Source organism: Ambystoma mexicanum, chromosome 10 (genome assembly GCF_040938575.1).
Source record: "Ambystoma mexicanum isolate Mex_15411 chromosome 10, UKY_AmexF1_1, whole genome shotgun sequence".
NCBI lineage: Eukaryota > Metazoa > Chordata > Amphibia > Caudata > Ambystomatidae > Ambystoma > Ambystoma mexicanum.
In genome coordinates, this window is record NC_090932.1 from 78,115,480 (window position 1) to 78,138,733 (window position 23,254).

Genomic DNA, 23,254 nt, shown 5'->3' on the forward strand with positions numbered 1-23,254 from the left:
AGCCCTCTGCTGGAGAGTCAGGAGGCTCTGACGGTGAAGTCCAGGCTGGTGCAGAGCTCCTGCTTGCTAGCCCATGAGAGGGAAGCCCTCTGCTCTGACGGTGAAGTCCAGCAGAGCTCCGGTGTCGCCACACCAGATGTGGGAGCGATATACAAGCAAGGGTAGCATTCAGTACCCATGGCCATGCCCATGTTGCCTACACTTCTCCTGGAACAGAGGCGAATTCAAGTGGAACATATCAATGGTGAAGCGATGTCTTGCCAGAGGGAGCTGAGATAGCAGAATATGCAGGCAGATAGAGTGCCAGGACAATGCCATATAAGCTGGGTTCCAAAGCTCACCTGGGCTGACTCACTCCTCCATCCTCCACTAGTCCATGTAATAAAGCTGACACAGCAATTCTCACAGGGACTAGACACTGAAGAGATCCGGCAAGGTGTGCTGTATAAAACACCAAATGATAGCTATTATCATTAGAACAACCCCGGCATTCCACGATGGGGGACGCGCCACAGCACAGGTCTGACGATGACTCGCCTGGCAGGAGAACTTCACCTGTGGGGCATTGTAAGAACACTGGCCTGGAAGACTTCTGAACCTGCGGTGAAACATGTGATGGAGGGACTCCGTTTATTTCTTCAGGTGCAATTCGGGAGGAGGAGCCCTCCATGGAGGAGCCGGCGGGAGTGTAGGTCCAAAAGTTGTGTTTGTTTATAGGTATTACACTTGGAACTTCAAGTGGTGTGGGTTAGACACATGATTGGTGATTTTAAGAACCCTGGTTTATCAATCCCCCCTTTTAGAACCAGACTCCGTCCCGGGCCGGTCGGTGCTGGGAATCCGATGGACACGTGTAGGAGTCGCGGGGAGACGTGGGCATTCTCTGGCGGTGGACAGGACAGGTGAAGGGTTTAGCAAGTGCCAGAATAAGGCTCCAAGCTGGAGAAGCGAAGTGTGTCCCACTGTGTGCACCAAACATGGGCCAGTGGAGCCTTCACCCCGTGAAGAGAATTGAATATCTTGCAAGGGGCGTGCAGATTTGAGGACATTAGAATGTGCCAGCGGATGGAGTGATCGACTGGTTCACAGTAGGAGGTGGCATTGAGTGCTTTGCTCTTGGAAATGTTTAAGAAGACATTAGAGGGTTTGAGACTAGAGAATGTGTGGAGATAGACCCCTCCAAAAGGGGTCACGGCGCATCTGTGAGATACACACAACTGTGACGCAAGGTTGGCTTCAGGCACCAGGACAAGGTTATGCAAAATGGGAATGCCCATTACCACTGAATTCTGTGACTGCCTCTGAATCAATTCTATAGATCGTTACTCTTCTTATTTATTTATTATTGTATATGTAAAAACAATATAACATATCCTGACCCGAAAGTAATGGAGCACAGTGCAATATCATTACGGATACCGAATGTTAAAAGAAACATACAATGGAACACAATAGCGCAAACATTTAAACATTGATAAACAGCAGAAATAACTATGCAAGAAACTTTGGAAAAAGGAAGGAAAACCAATGGTTTTAAAGTCCAAAAAGGTGGAAAACAACTGAATAGGCCTGAGCGGAGTAACAGCCATGTTTTAAATTAGGAATAATAGCCTGCATTGCATGATCTGGCCTCCCAGTGGACCACAACTCTTCCGAGATGTGAAGTTCTGTAGACCAGGAGGCCCACTGACTCATTACCACTGCCTTATAAGTCATGCAGCAGATTTGGAAAAGTGGTTGGCAGTGAATCGGGAGGCCATGGAGACAAAGGAAAAGATGGAGTGTGCGCTCAAATATTCCAGTGTTAGAAATCTATGGGTGCACTGAATTTAAAACAATCTTCAGAGGAGTGAGAGGCTGGCCTGGCACACCCACCCAAGAACAAATGGCAATACTGCCTTCCACGTGAGATGATACAAGAGCCGGGAAGGGGGAAAGGAAAATCTGAGACAGGCAAAGAAGATTTAATCTTCTGAACAAACGCCGGAATGGGGCAAACGAGTCTAAGAGTTAGGATTTAAATGAGGAGTAAAAACAAGAGTCTTCATAGAGGGCCTGAGGGTGGGAGTGATGCCGAGCAAATGGAAAAGTACTGTTGAGGAAGCAGCAGGACATAGCAGAAGAAATGTAGCCTTGGAGGGTTTAAAAATGAAGACATCCTGTGCTCGTTGGCATCAAGGCAAAATCCCATGGGCAAAGGGCATCTACTGGAGAGGACAACCTAAGATAGAATTGGGAATCATCGGCCTAGTGGGGCGTATCTCCCAGAGATGTTAAGTAACATGGAAGACAGGACGGACCTCTGTGGAGCCCCACCCTGCATAGGTTGGGAGCCAAACCTGCTCGAGCCCACCTGCACAAACTGCTAGCGTGCAGAAAGGAGGAGAACCAGGCCAGTACGGACCAAGCCAAAACCATACAGGAGGATAAGACTCTAAGAACCTCAGAGTGGATCATGTCAAATGCTGCTGAGAAATCCAGGAGAATGACTAAACCGCTGTCCACAGGGCAGCCTAGCAGTGACTGCAACAGCAATCCCAGAAGCCAGATTGATAATCCCCCAACTATCAGTCTTCTAATGTTTTACGCAGGAGAGGTCCAGAAACATTCTTACAGTATAATTGCCATAGGTGATTGCGGACCGCTTCCTACCTTTCTTAACATTCTTTTACTGTACATTCCTGCACTTTCTTCAGGAAGTATCTGGGTCTCACTGTTGGTGCTTCTCTTTGCTAACCCATTCCGTGGACTCGGTCGGCATTATTGTGACGAATCGACTTCCGTGGCACCAGTGGTCCAGGGGTGAACATCGGTTTCTAAACCATCAATCAGCCCCACACCTCTAGTACACCAGAAGGGATCTGAACAGATTGGAACAACAAGCAAATTATAAACCTCCTTGTCCAATTTTGGTAACATGTACGGAACAGGTCGTGGATGGTTGGTTAGTTGCAACACAGCGAAAATACAATTATTACCCAATGATAAAAGGGACTGTCGGGTCAAGGTTGAATCAAAAATATCGACTTTATTTATTCAAGGATAGAGAATAACTCAAATACTAGAAGAGCAAACAGTGCATTGGAGTTGGTGCCAAATTGGTTAAGAATTTAGGTACGATGATTACGTAGTGTCTGACTCGCGCATGAGATTTTGTGCATGCGTTTCATAGACATGTTGGTGAATAGGTAGGTTCAATAAGACCGCTTAGTGGTTATGATTTTTGGTTTCTCAAGTGGTGGTGCACACACTGATGCACACTGGTGAGCTTTGTCGGCTTACATTTATATATATATATATATAAAAAAAGAGACTGGGTACTGTAAGGAACTCATGGTGGCAACAGTAAAGACAGACACAAGTGATCACAGTTCAAGGGCGTTAATTAAACTGGAAATGCAGGCTGGAAAAACGCCTAATCTAAATCTAAGATGGGAGCAAGTGTCGACCATCAAATGAAAAATAAGGCAGTCCTATAGTGTTCTGTCAACGTAAAAGGCCTATGCTAAAAACGCGTATTGCCAAATCCTTACAACTAATTGCAGAAAGAGTGTGGGATAGGGTTTTCAGTGTTCACAAATAATAAGTCAGGATGTGATTGCCAAGGGTTTCCCTTCCCCACATTTTGAGCACAGGTCAAGGTGGATCTCCTGAGCACAGCACAAGCTCGAGCTTTCCCAGCACCTGTATCAGCTATCAGGTTCTTCGATGGTTAAGTCTCTTTTCAATAAAAAGTCTCTTGCCTTCGAGGCCTGATGTATCCAACAAACAAACACAAAGTTCGGTTCTGCGTACACTTTGGTTGATGGCTTCACCCCTGGGTCCCCCATCGTCCTGGTGTAGACCCTTCACAAAATCGTACTCACAAATCGACTGAACAGCTTCTTGTCAATGAACTTTGGTTGATAACTTTTCACCCCGGATCTCCCCCTCTTGGGCTCGGACCCCTTTCAGACGTTAGCCTCCCTCCTTCGGGTTCACAGTGGCTTTTCTTACTTTCACAAATCTTTATGTCTTTTTAAACAGTTCTTCGGGCTATGCCCCCTTTTGTCAGATTCCATCTGCTGGGTTCACTCTTGCCAACTTTTATAACACACTGTTCACACGCTCATTTTACCAAGGGGGACTCATTTCCCTTAGCTTTGCAATCATTTGTCGGTCACAGACTTTCGACGGTACAGAGGATATTACAAGACCCCTAAATGAGCACTTTGGCCTCTTCTCACCTGTTCCCAAGGGCTTCTGGCTATGGTAGTTTCTACCATCGATTAATCGCCCAGAGTTTCCTGCCTGAGCACCCACGTGGTGCCGGACTCCTCCTTTGCTGGTTTTCCCCCTCTTTCACCAATAGTATCCTTTTACCTTTTCAAAGTTCAATTTAGCCGTTGGGTATTTATCATTCAACACAGTTTGGTTACCTATCGGCTCTTCCCTCGACTCACCGGCTGTGATGAACCACTTGGCTTTCTTCTCCTTCGAGTCAAGGTTGGTGCCACAGAGACCTGTGTTTCTCCCCGGTTTGGTTATCAGTGGAGGAGGGTCTCATGTACTGTAGACATCTGCTGCAACACCCTGGCTATCGTTCATGGTCTTATAATTCCTTCTGCAGCTGTTTCACTGGCCTTGGTTGGAAAGGGCAAGGACATTTCATCCCTTGCCACCCCCTCAGTATGCACCATCTTTCTCCTCCTCTTGAACTGCCGTGCTAAGTTAGCTTTCACGTCGTGCGGTCTACCTTGCTCATCTTGTACCTTTGTGCTCCCCCTTTTATCCCTGTGGTGAAGGGAGAGGGCCATCGGGTGTGTGTGATTCTGGTCAATGGCCTGACTTTCCCTGACCCTTGTATTGGGACATGTCAGATAAACGTCTCTGGTGCTAGTCCGTTGTCTTCCATATTCTGCAAAAGTGTTCGTGTTGGGGAAGGGGGGGCAGTGTTTTGGAATTTCCTACGTGGTAGGGTGGGAAAAGGTGTTGAAGGAAGAGGGATACAGTGTCTCACCCGTTGGTGTCCCTCTCCGACAGGACCCCCCTCATCCAGGTGATCCTCCCTCACTGGTCCACCGCCAGGAACTGGATCCAATAGCGATGGCCATGTCCTGGCCTCACGGATAACAAATCCCCGGGAACTAGCGGGTGAGACACCTGCAGATTTCTCACAGTATACATTAAGAGTATTTAACTCATAATATAAGATAATATGAGAGTATTATTATGACACATTTCTCATACAGTGTTTGTATATATGTTTTATTTTTATTTTCTTCCCCATGCTGTGGAACAAAGTCCTGGTAGATGAACATGTTGGTATTGAACATTTAATTGTGATTTTTCTTATGTCTATTGATATTACGTTGATTGATTTAATGTTTAATATGATGGTACATGAAATGTGTTTCAATTTTATGTACTGGTGTGATGAAAAATCATAATATAATAGTGACATGTAAAAAGGTGATCTACCAGCCCTGAGGAGGACCTATGTACTTTGAGGTCGAAACACTTATTGTCAGGATTAACAAAAATACCACAACTGAATAAATATAAAATTAAAAACGTTTTGTTGAAAGAAAACATGAAAAGTGTGCAATTGGAACCTATAAGTAGTTAGATATGAACCTTTCGATTACAGCAACAATTGTGTTAAACTAATCTGTTAATAGAGGTTTTGAGGGATATGCGCAGTGGGCAGACCAAACCTTTCTTTTTTTACTTTATTTATATCACAACAGTTCTAGCAACACTATGAAATACAACCCACCCTGTAAAGCAGCGGTATTCAAACTGTGGGGCGCGGCCCCATGAGGGGCCGCGAGAGCCCAGCATGAAATGTAAAAAAAAAAAAAATCTTTATATATATTTTTTTTGTTTTGGATTGGAAGAAATGGGGTTGAAGCATGACACTGTCTCAGGCACCATGAAAAAGTGTCCCGCAGTTGTAAATGGCTATTCATTAACAGACTATTTGAATAGTACCCAAGGGGGTGCTTTGTGTTAAAATGTAAGTACCTTGTGATATTTATAGAATATTTATTCAGCAACAATGGTCAAAATTACTAACTGAATAGTGAAGTAACTCATCAAACTGGCCCACATTGGCCAAAAAGGTGGCCCATTTTGACTGGCCCACACAAGCATTTTGTATTTTTGGTACAGGCATTGACCTCTAGGCCAGTCCGAGCCTGGTGGCTCATCCATAATGAGTGGATTATTATTCACCCAGTAGCCCTCTCACCCATTATGGAGGCGCTAAGGAGCCAGCCCAGTAAAACAATAAGCACTCCCTCAGCTGCTTTTTCCAGCTGAGGGAGTGCTCCTAGGCTGGCTGAACTGTCAAAGGGAAACCCCATTTCCCTTTGACAGTTCAGTTCATTCCCCAGCCGCACATGCTCACTGAGCCATGCAAGGCTGGGGGCGTTTTGCTTTGCCAGCCTTTCCTAGTGCATTGGAAATGCTGGCTGGGGCACTGCATGTCTGTATGTGCGAGGGGGAGCTCCTGCACCTCCTCGCACATATGGACAGAGCAGCCTGGAACAGGGCGTTTCAGCACCCACATGCAGGCCAATGCAGATGGTATTTATGTTCATTTATTTTATTGAAACCTGTGTATGGATGCGTGAATGCTTGTGTTATGGGTGAGTGTATGGTGATGGATGCTTGTGCGAATGATAGTGATTACTGTATGAATGTGTGTGTGTGTGTGTGTGTGTGTGTGTGTGTGTGTTAGTTTGTTTTGGTCCGTTGAGCAGATTTTGGCAAGTGGTGGATAGAGGGGGGATGGTGGGTTGTACAACAAAGGCATTTAAAAAATGCCTAAATGCCTTTGTTGCACAATCCCCCTACCCACCTGCCAAAATCAGCTCTCCTTCTGAGGTGCTGGGGAGCCCAGGCGACATGGGTGGTATTGTTTTACTGGATTTCTATCATAGATGCCCAGTCAAAAATACCAAGCTTTCCCCCTTGGCATCCCAGCGCCTGGCATACACACAAACATGTTGATTGTGTTAGGCCTAGTGGTCCCAGGGAACAGGGATGGTATATTTTAGCTGGTCATCTATCATAGATGTCCAGTAAAACATGTCATGCCTGCCCCCTGGGCCCCCCCAGCAGCAATTGCAAACTGTTTGGATATTTACCTTCTTTTTTTTAAAGAATGCTCTACAGTGCAACATTTTAACCCATTATTTTATTTTTAAAAATTAACGGGGGAAACCCCCGAACTCCCTTCATTGGTTCGGACTCCCTCACTGCGCTCGGTCGCTATGGCATTTTTGGGGGAAATACTTATGTCCCTCCACTTACAAAATTCATGAACCGCCACTGGCTCTCGGACTGTGTTGGGAATGGGATGGGTGAGCCCAGGGACTGTGGAGGGAGCAGGATGGACGGGAACCATGGGATAGTGGTGGGAGCCGGGTGGGGAGAGCCCAGGGTGTGTGATGGTGTGGGGAGAGCCCAGGGACTGGGTAGGAGTGGGATGAAGGAACCCAGCCACTGTGTGGGAGCAGGTGGAGGAGCCCAGGGACTATACTGGTAGTAGGGTGCAGTGACAGTGCACAATACATACTGTCCATATGGCATTTATTTGGAGGCCTGGCCTGCCCAAATTTTGCTCAGGGGGGGGGCCCAGGCCAAACATTTTTGAAGACCACTGGCCTAGTGGATTTACAATGTGAGGCAACTTCTTTGATTGGCCTGCTCGTCAGTGTCTCATATACAAAACAATCCAGTGTGCTCGTGTATGGACATCACACATTTCGCAGCTCTCTCTAAAAATAAATAACACCAGCACAGAGGGGCGGCGGGCAGGGGGGTCCCGAACAATTTATTGTTTGCTCAGGGGGGCCTTGGCATAAAAAGTTTGAAGACCACTGCTGTAAAGGAATGCAGAGGACAGACAATTCCAAAGAAGGAAAAGGAGCACTCTGAATAATGACAGTAGGGTAGTCGGTATGGTTAATAACCACAACAGTTTAAGGTTTCTTAGCTTCAGCACAAAAAGGAGCAATGGGTCTTACAATGTCTCTAGGAGTATTCTGGGAAGGACCAGGGGGACAGAACCACAATGTACCTTGTGCTGTAGATGTTCTTGGTGCTTGAAAGTGTCGAGTTGGCTTCAGCGCACTTTGCAGGCTTCTGCGACAGAGTTCGAAATGGGAGTCAGCTGAAAGTATCAGGTGGCAAGACGGTTCAGCGAACGAAGCTGGACCAAAAGCTGCAGGCTGGCCTACATGGCGGCTCCGGGTCAGGAATCATTGTCTCAGTGCTGACCAGTCGTTCTGAAGCACTGGTCGAGACTTCTCAGATATCTTTAAGCAACGGCGGCTTGATAACAGTCAGCGTTGCCATCGGTTGCATATCGAGGAACTCGACTAGCTTGAAAATGTCCTTTAAGGTGGACATCGGTAGATGCTCATCGAGGTACTTCTCCCAGCATCGTCAATGGGCTTGTGTCGTCTTTTATGATGGACGACCCACAGCTGTGGAGTGTGTTGCAGGCAGTTGCCTTGTCCTTGGTTGTAGTTTCAGAGACCGCCTGGCACTTCCTGTCCGGGAAGCTTGCTGCAAAACTTAGCAGGGCATGCTTTCTGCTGGCTGGGTACTGGTTCTTGGGTGGCTGGAGGGTCCTCAGAGTTCTGTATCTCCCCCTGTTCCCTCGGAGATGTTTAGGGGAGGGATGTTGCTTCCCTCTTTGGATATCCTGGCCTTCCTTCACTGGCAGAAGATGTAAGGCAGACTGTACCTTCAGCCAGGGTCCAAGGATCAGTTCTTCTTTCTGCTCCTTGTGAAGCCCTCAGATGATCGCCTAAATAGGGGCTCTAGTCCTCTTTTAAAGCCAAGTAGGCCACAGTGATTGGTGTAGGCTAACCTTACCTTAATTTACCAATCCTGGGGTGTGTTCAAACAATTTCCTGTATGTGTGACGTCATAACCAGAGTGCTTTGCAACAGGAATAGTAAAGGGGTGAAAACAGGAACAAGGTGTGCCTCGGAACTAAAATGCCAAAAACCTTCTCTCAACAGAAAGCTCTGGCTACACACCCATGTGACACTAAGTTCCATCCATCTTCCTGGCTGTTGTGTTCAAAGAGTCTCTTTGATTAATGCTCCTCACTATGTGGCCCTTTTTAATGTGGAAGGTCACGCTTGAAGCTGCGGTGAGACCAGACTCTCTGGCTCCTGCAAACCACATTCTCATACCTTATGAATGGGGCTCCCCTAGCAGGGTGCCTACTGTAAACAGCAGTCCCAGACATGACAGCTCACTGTCATTGATACTGTGGGCCTGTATGAAGTGCCCTCTATTGGTATGTTAATCGCTGCCACCACCTGCAGAGCCTAACAAATGAGCTGGGTGGATCCATGGAGCCTTTGTTAGTTAATATGGCTGGCCATGGCAGGGGGGGGGGAGCTTGGTCCTCCCCCTTCCCAGGGATAACATAGTGCACTCCTGGCTGTCACATTCCAACAGAATATGACAGGGTGGACTGTGCGTGTAGGCTGTGTCCACCCGCGATACGCGTTTGTCGTGGCATGAACATAGGAAAATGTGTGTGGATTAGCCCCACTAATTTTCATGAGGTTGGTATACCATAATTCCATTTAATAAAAAATTTCAAAAAGCCCAGGCGAGCGCAGACCCACCATGTGGATCGTTGATTTCCTCACAATTATGCTGGCAGAAGACGTCTCTTCAATCAGCTCAGTGCAAATCTCTGGCCAGAAGCTTGTCAGGTCTTTGCCTTTAGCTCCCTCCACGAGGACCATTAATCCTAATATTGATATGATATAAGTAATTTATAACGCGCATGTACGCAAGTGTTTCTAGGCACGACAAGACAAGGGAGGGAAGACAGAAGGAGGACAAAACAAACAATCTTACTAGTCCTTGTGTCATTCAGATCATGCAAGTGGCATAACGCAAGGTGCAGGGTGGGCAGGGGGAGAGAGGGTCAAGTGCCAGGGAGAGGGAAAGGGGAAGTGCAATTAGAGGAACATTGCTCTGAGTAAGTGCTGCCAGGCCAGCTCTGCTCTAGGTAAGTGCAGGAAGGCAGGGGACTGTAGGGTTACAGTTACAGCACCTAAATGCGCGGTGTGCCCAGAGGCAGTGCAGGGGCGACAGGTCGTGGAGGAGCCTGGTTCCCGGTGAGACTCTGAGGGTAGCCAGGCCGCCAGTCAACGCAGCAGACAGGTAGGTCAGCAGAGGGGAGAGAGGGAGAGAGAGAGAGAGAGAGAGAGAGAGAGAGAGAGAGAGAGAGAGAGAGAGAGAGAAGAGAGAGAAGAGAGAGAGAGCAAGAGTGAGAGCGAGAGCGAGAGAGAGACTTTGCCATTCTTAACCGGTTTACAACACCTTTATATTCTTCAGATTCCTGGAGATGCAGGAATTTTTATTTTCTCACCAGAGTCCGTTTTCCAAATGTCCTTTAGGCTTCCTCTTCAATCAAACTCATACTTTTTCCTAATGATCGAAGTTCTTTTGCACCTTTGCCACTGATGCAGTTGACTCTTGCCTGAGGGACTGGATCACTTTTATGATGTCTCCTTTGAGCTGTGTCCAAGCAACTCTTGCACAACTCTCCCAGTCTTTTCTGGAGACCCTCCTTGTTGAGAAATGGCTACATCCTGACCGTTCGTCATTTTCACTCTTCCTGTTCTGAAACCTTGATGGTCGTGCAGATTATGTGATACCTCCGTCCCCAAGTACCCCACAGGCAGAATGTAATCACTGCCTGTGAAGTCTTTGCGGCCACAGGTGAGTGGTAGGTCGTCAAGGTGGAACCAGGAACTGCCGAAGAGACCCCTTGAACGCTGAAAGGCAATAGGCAAGTAATCAAGCAGTGCAAAAATGGCAAACTGAATATACAGGTGATATAAACACTGCTTACCTAAGGATGCGTATGAACTGGCAACGAAGGAGTAGAGGGGACTTGGCACCAGGTAGGAAATATGAAAGGGGTCTTAAATGACAACCAGCGGACAGGTGTTATGTTGCAGTCTGGTAGGAGCCAATAAAGTGGCGAACCAGGGGAAACACACACACCAGGATCAACGGGAGTCAATCCACGTGGTATCCGTTGAAGCAAAATCCGTAGGGAAAACCATAAAGCAAAGTCCGAGGTCAGTAGGAGGAAGGCAATCGAAAAGTCCAAAGCGACGTAACAGTTCAGGGGTCAGAGTCCAGAAACAAATCCAAAAGAGGTCCATAGTCGTAGGTTCCGAAAATCCAGTAGAATTCAAAGCGCCACGCAGTACTTGAATAAGCAGCTGAGAAGCACCGTTTCCGAGTTCTCAGCGGGCTTTAAGCAAAACAGCAGCAGTCACATGACAGATCCACGAAGCCACGGTCGACGTACAGGAGAGCCACGTGATACTGGCTGCTGATCATGTGACAACTAGTCCGTCTTGCTGTGACGATTGCGCCGATAGCGGCGCCAGAGGAAAGGGTACCTCCATTTCAGTTGCCAGAGGAGGGAGGGTCGGTAAACACCTGAACTACCAAACGTACTGGTAGGGAACCATTGCCTTTGCCTGTGGAATCGTGTGTGAGCATGTGAGTGATTGAGGTTCTGTTGGGTTGCGAGTGACTGCGGGTTGTTCCTTGCATCAGTGTGCACCCTGGTGGATGTGACAGAGCACCCCCTCAAAGGCCCACGACCCCGTGGGCTGGAGGGATTGTCCCCATGAAAACGGGAAATCAGCAGAGGAGCTTGGACATCACAGGAAGGGACCCAGGAGCGATCCTCAGGACCGTAACCCAACCAATCCACTAGATACATGAGCCTACCCCTGTGCAAACGGGAACCCAGAATAGCACTGATCTCGTAGACATCCGGGGAAGACACAGACAGGGGCAGGCGGTACAAGGAGATGGGTAGGAGCAGGGCAAGGCTTGAGTAAGGAAGTGTGGAAAACAGGGTGGATGCGCCAGGAGGGAGGAATAGAGAGGCGATAAGCCACAGGGTTTAGAACCTTGGCGACCCGGTAAGAGCCAACAAAACGAGGCAGTAGTTTGCGACAGCCGGGAATATGAAGATGACGTGTTCACAGCCAGACACGGTCGCCCACACGGTAAGTAGGGGCTTCCGACCGTTTGTTGTCTGCCTTGGCTTTCATTGCTGTCTGGGCCTCACGTAAATGGACAAGGGTCTGGGCATGTATGGTAACTAGATCCCGGGCACAGGCGTTAGCAGCAGGGGTTGCGGAGGCAAACTCGGGAAGAGGTAGTGTACCCGGATGTTGGCCGTACAATGAGTAGAATGGGGAAAAGCCAGTAGATGAATGCTGTGAATTGTTGTAGGCAGATTCTGCAAGATGGAGTAAACGAAGCCAGGAGTCCTGATATTGGAGGGTCAAGCATCGTAAATATTGTTCGAGGGGCTGGTTTACTCTTTCGGTCTGACCATCACTCTCTGGGTGGTAAGCTGAGGAGTAGTGTGAATCAATACCCAGGAGTTTACTAAGTGCCTGCCAAAACCAGGACGTGAATTGTGTGCCGCGGTCTGATATTATGACCTGCGGTAGGCCAAACAGACAAAAAACTGACTCAAAAAACAACCGGGCTAGGGTTGGAGCTGACGGTATCCCGGTACAGGGTATAAAACGGGCCATTTTTGTAAAGGAATCAACTACAACCCAGATTGTATCATAACCTCGTCTGCGGGGCACGTCTGTGATGAGGTCCATAGTAACTGTATGCCAGGGCTTGGGAGGAATAGGCAAAGGGTGGAGTAAGCCTAACGGACGACCCCTACGTGATTTACTTTGTGCACATATTGAACATGTGTTTACATAGTGTTCGACGTCAAGCCTCATTGACGGCCACCAACACCAACGTTGCAATAGTTCTAAGGTACGATGTTGTCGCGGGTGACCGTTGATGGCGGCGTCATGGGACCATGCAAGTGCCTGGTTTCGTACATCACAAGAGGGAAGAAACAGTTTCCCTTGGATGAAAGGCAATCCTGTCTGAAGTACCACATCCCATTCTGTCAAAGCATTCGGGTGATCGGAAACCCATTGTTTAATGATGGAGATCATGGGAGGGGACGGGGTACACACACAAATGACATGGCCTGTGTCTAGTATGGTATCAGGAAACTGAGACAGGGAATCCCCCCCCAGGAGAGCGAGAGAGAGCATCCGCTTTACCATGGGTAATGCCAGGTCTGTGCTTCAGCACGAAATCGTAGGCTGCAAAGAACAAGTGCCAACGGACCTGTCTACTGTTTGAACATTTTAGGCTGGTCAGATCCTTCAGGTTCTTGTGGTCGGTGTAGACCACTGTCTGATGCTTAGCCCCCATAAGACGGTGTCGCCATATTTGAAGTGCGTACTTGATGGCTAGTAATTATTTTTCAGTGACCGTGTAATGGGACTCTGCTGATGTCCATTTTCGTGAATGGTATGCCACCGGATGCAGGCGACCGGTGGTCGGGCAAGGCTGTGATAGAAAGGCCCCCCATGGCAAAGGAGGATGCATCAGCTTCTAGGATAAATGGGAGGTCCAGTTTAGGGTGTTGTAGGACAGGGGCCGTGGTGAACCTGGCTTTAAGCGTTTCAAAGGCGTGCTGTTGCTCATGCGACCAAGAAAACGGAACAAGAGGACTAGTCAAGGCTGTAAGCGGGGATACAATTGATGAAAAACCAGCGATAAATCGTCGGTAAAAGTTGGCGAAACCAAGAAAAGTTTGAAGCTGTTTTTGGGTAGATGGGACGGGCCATTCACTGATCGCACGGACCTTGGACCGGTTCAAAGACAGGCCACCAGGTGTTATGTGGAAGCCCAGAAAATCCACCTCATTGGTATGAAAGATGCATTTTTCTGGTTTGGCAAACAGGTGGTTACTTTTTAGGCGGGATAACACTTCCTTGACATGGAGTATATGTTCCTCCAGAGATGACGAAAAGACCAAGATGTCATCCAAATAGATCACTGCATAAACATCAAGGATATCTGTGAATATTTTGTTGACAAAACGCTGGAACGTCGCAGGGGCGTTACAAAGCCTGAAGGGCATTACCAGGTATTCAAATAAACCCTGTCGGGAACAGAATGCCGTCTTCCACTCGTCCCCCTGACGTATACGGACCAGGTTGTAAGCACCACGCAGCTCTAGTTTGGTGAAGACGGTCGCCCGTGACAACCGGTCCAGCAGCGTGGAGATGAGTGGAATCGGATATCTGTTGTTAATGGTGAAAGACGCATTGTCTGTGGTACCATCCCTTCCTTCTGTCTTTTCGGACCTAGTCGATCTAACCCTTCAGGTGGATGCCCGTAAAACCGAGCGCAAGACCGAGGCTGGTCATTTCAATCAATCCTCTCTAAGCCTGGCACCTGCAGGCACTACTTCAGAACCCATGCAAATAGGCGGGATTCGGAGTCCCATAACTCAGGTCGAACGGGAACGCAGGAGGACGGACAACGGCTGTTTTTACTGCGGGATAAATGGGAATTACGTGAAAGAATGCCCCAGCTGACCTAAAAATAAAACTACGGGTTTTCAGACGGCTCGCCCTTAACATCGGGGGTACGGACGAGCACTTCAACAACCCCCGTTGAACCAGCTTTTGGTCCCATTAGACCTATAGTAGTCCAAGCAGTACTAAAACCCACCAAGGAAATCACCCACCCAGTACACTTAGTGATCGACTCCGGAACCTCTGGGTGCTTCATTGACATCTCACTAGCACAACGGCTCAATCTACCACTGATTAAGAAAACGCATCCAGAACCCGTGCAAGCGGTGGATGGGACCACTCTTGCTTCTGGTCCAATCATCCACCAAACCGCACCATTAGAAGTAGTAATCCAAGATATCCACAAAGAAACCATGTCCTTTGACCTCATTACTACTCCACAGTTTGGTATAATATTGGGGATTACCTGGTTGAGACAACACAATCCTTTAATCAATTGGGGAACAGGACAGGTGGTTTTCGAATCGGACATTTTCCAACATTTCTGTTTATCGGAACCCGACTCGACCACCTCTCGCGCCAGTCTCCTCGGCGCTATGGCCGCTTCCCATATTGCTGACAGTGCACCTGACGTCCCCACAGCACACACCGTGGGGGCAGTGATAACCAGCATTCCCATCGAATATCACGAATACGTAATGGTCTTCGATAAAGCCACATCCGAAGGTTTGCCACCACACAGACCTTATGATTGCCCCATAGATTTGGTACCGAATGTTATGATTCCAAAGGGTAGGGTTTATTCCTTGTCACAGTCTGAGGAGAAGGTTTTGAAGGAATACATCCAGCAATCACTAAAGTTAGGTCATATCAGACCCTCTTGTTCCCCTGCTGCTAGCCCTATCTTCTTTGTGCCTAAAAGAGAAGGGGATTTACGCCCTTGTGTCGATTATAGACGATTGAATACCATTACCATTAAGAACAGATATCCGATTCCACTCATCTCCACGCTGCTGGACCGGTTGTCACGGGCGACCGTCTTCACCAAACTAGAGCTGCGTGGTGCTTACTGGGGTAGGTGTTGTGGGAGGCGTGGGTGGTGGCAGGACTTGAGGGCCACGGTCACCTAATTCCGCATCTGCGGGTAACGGGTGGTGTGCACTTTGCAGAGTGTCAAGACGATGGTGAATCGCAGCTGTGGCTGCGGCCATGTCGGTCCTAAGAGCCGCAACCGCCTGCATTAGAGCGGTCACAGGGTCCCCGGCAGAGGGATCCATAATCTGGATGACCAAGCGGCTTCTCAGTCTGTTCTGAAACCTTGATGGTCGTGCAGATTATGTGATACCTCCGTCCCCAAGTACCTCACAGGCAGAATGTAATCACTGCCTGTGAAGTCTTTGCGGCCACAGGTGAGTGGTAGGTCGTCAAGGTGGAACCAGGAATTGCCGAAGAGACCCCTTGAACGCTGAAAGGCAATAGGCAAGTAATCAAGCAGTGCAAAAATGGCAAACTGAATATACAGGTGATATAAACACTGCTTACCTAAGGATGCGTATGAACTGGCAACGAAGGAGTAGAGGGGACTTGGCACCAGGTAGGAAATATGAAAGGGGTCTTAAATGACAACCAGCGGAAAGGTGTTATGTTGCAGTCTGGTAGGAGCCAATAAAGTGGCAAACCATAGGAAACACACACACACCAGGATCAACGGGAGTCAATCCACGTGGTATCCGTTGAAGCAAAATCCGTAGGGAAAACCATAAAGCAAAGTCCGAGCTCAGTAGGAGGAAGGCAATCGAAAAGTCCAAGGCGACGTAACAGTTCAGGGGGCAGAGTCCAGAAACAAATCCAAAAGAGGTCCGTAGTCGTAGGTTCCGAAAATCCAGTAGAATTCAAAGCGCCACGCAGTACTTGAATAAGCAGCTGAGAAGCACCGTTTCCGAGTTCTCAGCGGGCTTTAAGCAAAACAGCAGCAGTCACATGACAGATCCACGAAGCCACGGTCGACGTGCAGGAGAGCCACGTGATACTGGCTGCTGATCACGTGACAACTAGTCCGTCTTGCCGTGACGATTGCGCCGATAGCGGCGCCAGAGGAAAGGGTACCTCCATTTCAGTTGCCAGAGGAGGGAGGGTCAGTAAACGCCTGAACTACCAAACGTACTGGTAGGGAACCATTGCCTTTGCCTGTGGAATCGTGTGTGAGCATGTGAGTGTTTGAGGTTCTGTTGGGTTGCGAGTGACTGCGGGTTGTTCCTTGCATCAGTGTGCACCCTGGTGGACGTGACACTTCCTCCCTCATTCCTCCTCTTACCTCTTTCTTCTTTTACTTTGTGTCTCTTCTCTTTGGGGGAAAGAAACATTTCCCCAACTATGTTTTGTCTCCACCTTCCAAAGCCACGTACACATGCTCACGTCTGCGCCTGCCAAATTCAGCAACGAGACCTTTGCTTCCTACACCTGCTCAGTGGTAGCAACTGTCAGCCGCAAATTTCACTGCGATCTCTCAGCCATGAAATCGCCAAAACAGATTGCCTTTGGCAATATCTCGGATACAAAGACATGGCAGGTTATGGTAAGCTAGTGGAAAACATGCTTCACTATTCTCACAGAGATGGCGCCAGTGGCGTGTCCAGACTCTTGACTGCGGTGGGCCAAATGGGGCACTGACTTATGCAGGGGTGGCATGAAGTACGAGTGCACACACACAATGATCATAGTTTAGGATAACGGGGTGGCACCTGGGATACTTTAAATATATTTCCAGAGCGAATAACCTGTATTCATAATTGAAATGCAATGCTCCAGAAAACACACTTGTATTATATTTATCAATAAGTCGATCTAAACGTAGGTTATAAAACATGGGTGGAGTAGTACACCATTGTGATTCACATATAAGACAGTCCAGAGCAATGGTAATAGAATTGTAATACACTAGGAAAAAAATAGCTGTGTTATTATGCAGAAATGTAGTAATCCTGATCTTAGCAGATTTCTAATTGTGCCAATTAGAAAGTTAAAGCAGTAGAAATGGGACCTAATTGGGGTGGGATTACAAAGAAAAAATAGCCCACCCACTATCAACTGAGATTCTTAGTGATGCTGACAACTACTGTACCTTCCTGCCTTTCAGCCATGTTTTTATGAGGTTGGCCCCATCCTTTCGTGTCCCGTTCTGCTTGAGATCATGCGAATGCTCGGGATCCATTGTGCCTTTGGGGGTCATGTATCTTCTTCCTCCACCCAGGATCACCTGCAGGAAACAAAAAGAGCATTGTTTCTGTGCTTCTGGCATGTTATGTTTACATCAAGAAATGGCACATCTAATCTAATAATGAGATACAAAGTGAAAAGGGACACCCATCCCACTCTCAGCCCGGCGGCACAGAACAAGAGATGTACATCAATTCTGGGCCCTTCCTCCGAATCATTGATGTATCTCAGGTGTCAGAAGCGTTACTCACTCAGACAATCATTCAGACCATACCCGGGTGACAGTATTGAAGAGATAAAGTTGTCTTCAAGAGAACAAGTCGACTGACTGCAACCTCCAGGAACGTCGATGATGTCACGACCAACATCATGACGTAGATGCTTTAGACATAAAGCACATATGCAAGATTATTTGCTGATAGACACGAAGCAAATGCGTATGAATCACCTAGTTAGAGGACTGACACACGTATCCCTTTTGCCGTGCTGAAACCGCAAGACGCATAAGAATACATATTGAACAGCTTGCAGACAAAGTCATAGATACATTGGAGTGAATGGGAAAAGCCAGATGAACTTAAGCACGCACAGAAAGGATGACAGGCTGATCCTGCTGAAGTATGTAGACTAGTCTTCCAGCGCGGACACTGTCCACAGCCTCGCAAAGGACACATAGGGAAGGAAAGTTTCAAGTTAAAAGAAGAGATAGTACACCTGTAAGAAATACAAGCCAAAAATCCTCACAATTGCAAGCAAGTGAAGTCGATTTTGTGGTCTCTACACACGTGATCTGAACCTACAAGACAAGGCCTATTCATTCAAAAAAGACTGCGACGGCTGTTCCCATTGAACCAAAGGCAGAAAAATACAAAAGGCGATACAGGTGCAAAGCCGAATGTTCTGTCTCAAGGCCTGGGAGACCGGAGATGGTAACTTTTTGGGAACATGCAGCATCTTCGGGTTCGTTCCCACTACCTTGAGTTGTTGCACTTGGCCTGGTAACTGTCCAAAACTCCAAGTCTAAGAAGACCCTTCCTGTCCAATCCCTAACCACTAAGCGTACACTATGTTATTGACCAATCAACTTCTCACTAACCTGTAATTTTGTATTCAATACTTCTACCGATATGGCTCACACAATAAGCACATTAATCCCGTATATAAAATATATGTAGTTCACCTCATTAACCAATCCCTTCCCCTGTTAGGTTTTTGGAATGTAACCACATTATGTGATGTCACAGACTAACAAAACCAGCTGACAGGCTCCTGACGAAAACGAGGGCACTTCGAGAATTTTGCATTGTTCATGTTGCAATCCCTGTCATTTGAGTTGCTAATAAAGACAGTGAACTTTGTCCTATGATATGATATTTTATTTGTATCGCGTTCATACACAAGTGTTTCAGAGCGCGACGAGGCAAGGGAGGGGAACAAGGGAGGACAAAACAACGATCTTACTAGGCCCAGTGACATTTTGAACGTGCAAGGGCAGGGGAGAAATGGCTGGGTCTTCCATTCTTGGGGCACGGGATTTCCAGCACCCACTTCCTCTTGTGAGTAAACAAGGACACTGCTAATAATGTTTCCCTCTCCACCATTCCTCTATTACAAAAGAAAGTCATTAAAAAGAAATCAAACCTTTATAATGATCTAACAAGCAATACACTATATATCCAAGTAGCTAGAGTTTTCTAAAAAATATATGTGCTCAATTTAAGAATCAAAAGGCACAATTATTTTCCATATAATCTATAATCAATTCATATTAATTCATAAATCAATCACTCTTGTAAATATGCAACTAAAATTGCGGATGGACACACATGCCACCAGGGACACCTCCAGGCCCCTACACCTTACCAGTGCCCAATCCATTGTCAACATCCTCTGTGGCAGGGTCAAGGCGCGAGGAACATACCACCACGCCACCATCAGGACACAAACAAAATGTTTCTGCCTCATCTGTTCTACCTGCAGTCTTTGAGACATCAAGATCTCCTAGCCCAACCTGTTGAAGGTTGAACCCTAGCTTGGCCAACACGTTTGTGTTTCTCCACCCAACAGAGCGCATGTCGCTAGCAACATCCTCTGTGGCAGTGTTGATAAGCCAAGCCACAGAGCCGATTGGCTTGCTCGACAACATGACTGGAAAATCTGCCACCATCTTGATATCAGCAACATATTACTGCCTCGATATCCCAACTACTTGTGATCTTTGGAGAATGAAGTACTCCCAATCCCACATGCTGAAAATTGCACCAGGGTGCAGCTAAAACCTCCAAGCCCTTGCATCTTGCTGAAGCACAAGCTGCTACCAGTCATCCTTTCAGCGAGGCCAAGAAGCCGAGGAACATCACCTATTGGGTGGCGGACCAATATGACAGAGCTGACCACCGCTATTGCTATTAGGATACCAACAAATGGTTTCCACTTTCTACTTTCCTATCCCTTCTTCCTACAACCGTTAGCACATGAAGAGCTCCCAGCCCTGCTACTGAAGAACCTACTCCGGTACGATTAACACCTCAAGGCCCCGCTTTCTCACCAGAGCCCAAGTCACTCCAGAAGACATCCTCTATGACAGGGTTGAGAAGTCAATTGGCTGGAGGACCATGTAAACAGGGTGATCACTTCTATCTGGATAAAAATAAAATATTTCTTCTTTGCAGTCCCTTCCGCCTGCCTTTAGAGTGCTGAAATGTCCCCACCCGCGTCCCTAAGTGGCAGGGTTTAGAAACCGATGCACAGCATGAATTTGCTGGTGTGCCAACATGACCGGGCCAACTGCTGCCGTTAGGATATCCGCAAAAGGTTTCTGACACAACATTCCACCTGCCTACAACCTGTAGGCTTATCAAGACCTCTCAGCTTAAGTGATGAAGGACCTATAGCCCAGAATGGCCCTTCCACTTTGTCAGAGCTGAAACAGCCTCAATATCCTCTGCACCAGCGTTGAGAGGCAGAGGCACAGCGCTGATTGGCTGGAGGCTCTATGTCAACAGGTCTGACACTCAACCTCTTCAGTAGGGATAGAGAGATCAGTCCCCGAGGACAAGCAATGGAGCGGTTGGACAAGAGCACCATCGTTTTCACAGTTTGCCCTTCCTCCCATCTCCACTATCCCCAGACAATGTTACACTGAAGATGGAGACCATCCCCCTGCACCAATAATAGAAGGTCTGGAGGGTGACTGGGATGTACAGAAGACTGCACTCAGAAGGATAGTTCACAAGTTTGTATTTTCAGAACTATTTGTCAAAAGAGGCTGCAACTAATGGGTAATGATTAAATCAAAGAAAAACCCAGTGTGTCACAGTGGGTGTGTTGACGACTCACCTCGCAGTGGCTTTGCTGGTGTTGCAAGGGATCCAAACCCTTTTCTTCTGACCCATTCTCCAAAAGACAAAGTCTCTCAGTCAACTGGATCATCTCTCTGATCCCCTGACAGTACAGCAACAGCGCCACCATCAGTAAGAGAGGGTCCCTAGGGCTACCACTTCTGATTCCTAATGCCTCACCTCCCCTCCGGAAGGCAGTCCATCATTCTGCAAAACTCAAGTTGTCCTCACCATTGCCCTGGCCACTAGTCCTCTGTCCGCCCTCCTCCTGCTGCCTTCTCATCCTGCTTTGGGCCATCTCAGCTCGCTCTGCCTTTGTTTCCTTTCTGTGCAGGAGCTTGCCTTCCGCCTTTGTGGCTGTTTCCTTCACTATGACCACTGTGAGGGGTCTGAGATGAGAGATGGGCACACATAGGTAGTTTTCTCAACATTTACCATGCTTTATTGAAATAAAAAGGGGATGGAATGAAGGCCTATCTATCCTTATCCTAACGAGAATATTCCTAAAGAAAACGGACCTAATGTCCAAATATGTATGCCCCTCAGGAAACACTTGCGTGTGAGTGCGATAGAAATAAAATATCAATTAATTCAATACACAACACAAATGTATAGGGAAAATGCATCTGTTTTTAGATCAACAAACCTATGCAAAATTTCAAACTTATAATTTCTCACAAAACAATCCTTGCTTTCAGGGTCGATTCCCTTCTCCTGAATCAATTCAGGAAGGTCTTTGATAAAGTTCAAATCCAACAGTATTCTACTCAATTGAAGGGAAAATGTCTGTCTCATCCAACACGTTCCCCAATTTGTCAAGCAAAAATGTCTCTTCTGTAAACACTTGTTCAAACCCAAAGCAACTGTTTCCATCACAAAGTATTTCTTTTAGGAAGTTATTACAAGCGTTCTTTTCATAGAAGGTATTTCTCCAATGGCCAAAGCAAGACTTCCCTGGTAGAATACTTGTGTCAGAATAGCAAAGCAAATGTCTCTTGTTATAAAATCATTTGTCAGGATGATAATATTTTCTGTCCACAACACTCTGTGCAGCAATAACGTTCTCTTCTTCAAAGAAACTAAAGCAACTATCCTTTTCCCAGTTCACTTGCCTGCCAGAAATGGTCTGAACTTGGCACAACTGTTCCTATCCTAGTTAACTCTCATGCCAGGAAAGGGGTTTCAACTTCATAAGACTGACAACATTGTTACTCTCCTGGTGTAGTCTGCTGCCAGGAAAAGGATTCAAACTGCATACAACTGATACCACTGTTACTCTCCTGGTCTACTCTCCTGCCAGGAAAAGGATTTTCAACTGCATACAATGAATAATGTCTCTCTGTGTGTGGCAATGCTTGTTCAAGGTTTCTCCACACCAACACCTTATGTGAGGAAAATTGTACAATGTTTGCCTTTCTGTCTCTTCTTTATAGTCTACGCATTCTCTGCAGAGCTACATGACTTCTCCTTCAACTCCTGCCCCCCTCACCTGCAGGTAATCTCCAGCTTTAAATGTCTTGCTTGATTGATGGAAATAACAACAACTAGACTGTGTTCTCCTTTAGCAGCACTATCGATCATCATCAACTCGGTGATCCTCTTCCTAGTCCCAATACCATAGGTATTATGGGTGTTGAAGTCCATAATGTCTTTACACTTTCCAAAGTCATTTTGTCTCAATTGTTTGATGGATTTAAATTGACTAGACCCAAAAGGTGTTACAGTAATAGTGGGTGCAGTAATAAAGGGTTCAGGATTTCTACCCAAAGAGAACCAATAAAATTAGGGGACATTACATGACACATAGATTCTTAAGGAGGAAAACCTTTTCTGTTTAGGGGGATTCTTATATACTGTTCTTTGGGTTCTAACATGGGAGGGACTTGTATAGTGACCATTTCTCCCCGACAGCCATCTCCTCCCTTGTGATCTTCCCTCATAATGCCACCCCCAGGCTCAGGCTCAGGAAGCGGCTGCCTTCCCTGTGCCACTAGGGAGGAGGCTTCAGGGTGGGGATCAGTGAGGACTCCACAGGATTCATCACACACCCCCCCTCCCTTTGTTGTTGCTGATCAATTACTAGTACCTCCTTCTCTTTTGTTGCCACCACCTCTTGTCACTCCACCTCTTCTGTTACCACCTCTTCCAGTATCACCGCTAACTCCTCCTGTCATTACTGCCTTCTGCCCATTCATCTACGCCTCTTTCCTCCAGACCCTCCTTATCCCTCCACATATTGCTCTCTAAAACACTCCAGTTGCCTGACACAACCTTCACCAACAA

The 23,254-nt window shown here is 47.2% G+C and overlaps 1 protein-coding gene across 1 annotated transcript in view; it reads right to left on the minus strand.

Moving 5' to 3' along the window:
• Nucleotides 1–23,254, minus strand: part of LOC138491171 (alkaline phosphatase-like) — a 172,319-nt gene that overhangs the window by 60,450 nt on the left and 88,615 nt on the right. The window contains exon 6 of the mRNA XM_069617546.1: nucleotides 17,536–17,670. Within this exon, the coding sequence (XP_069473647.1) occupies nucleotides 17,536–17,670 (135 nt within the window). The remainder of the gene's footprint in view (nucleotides 1–17,535; nucleotides 17,671–23,254) is intronic.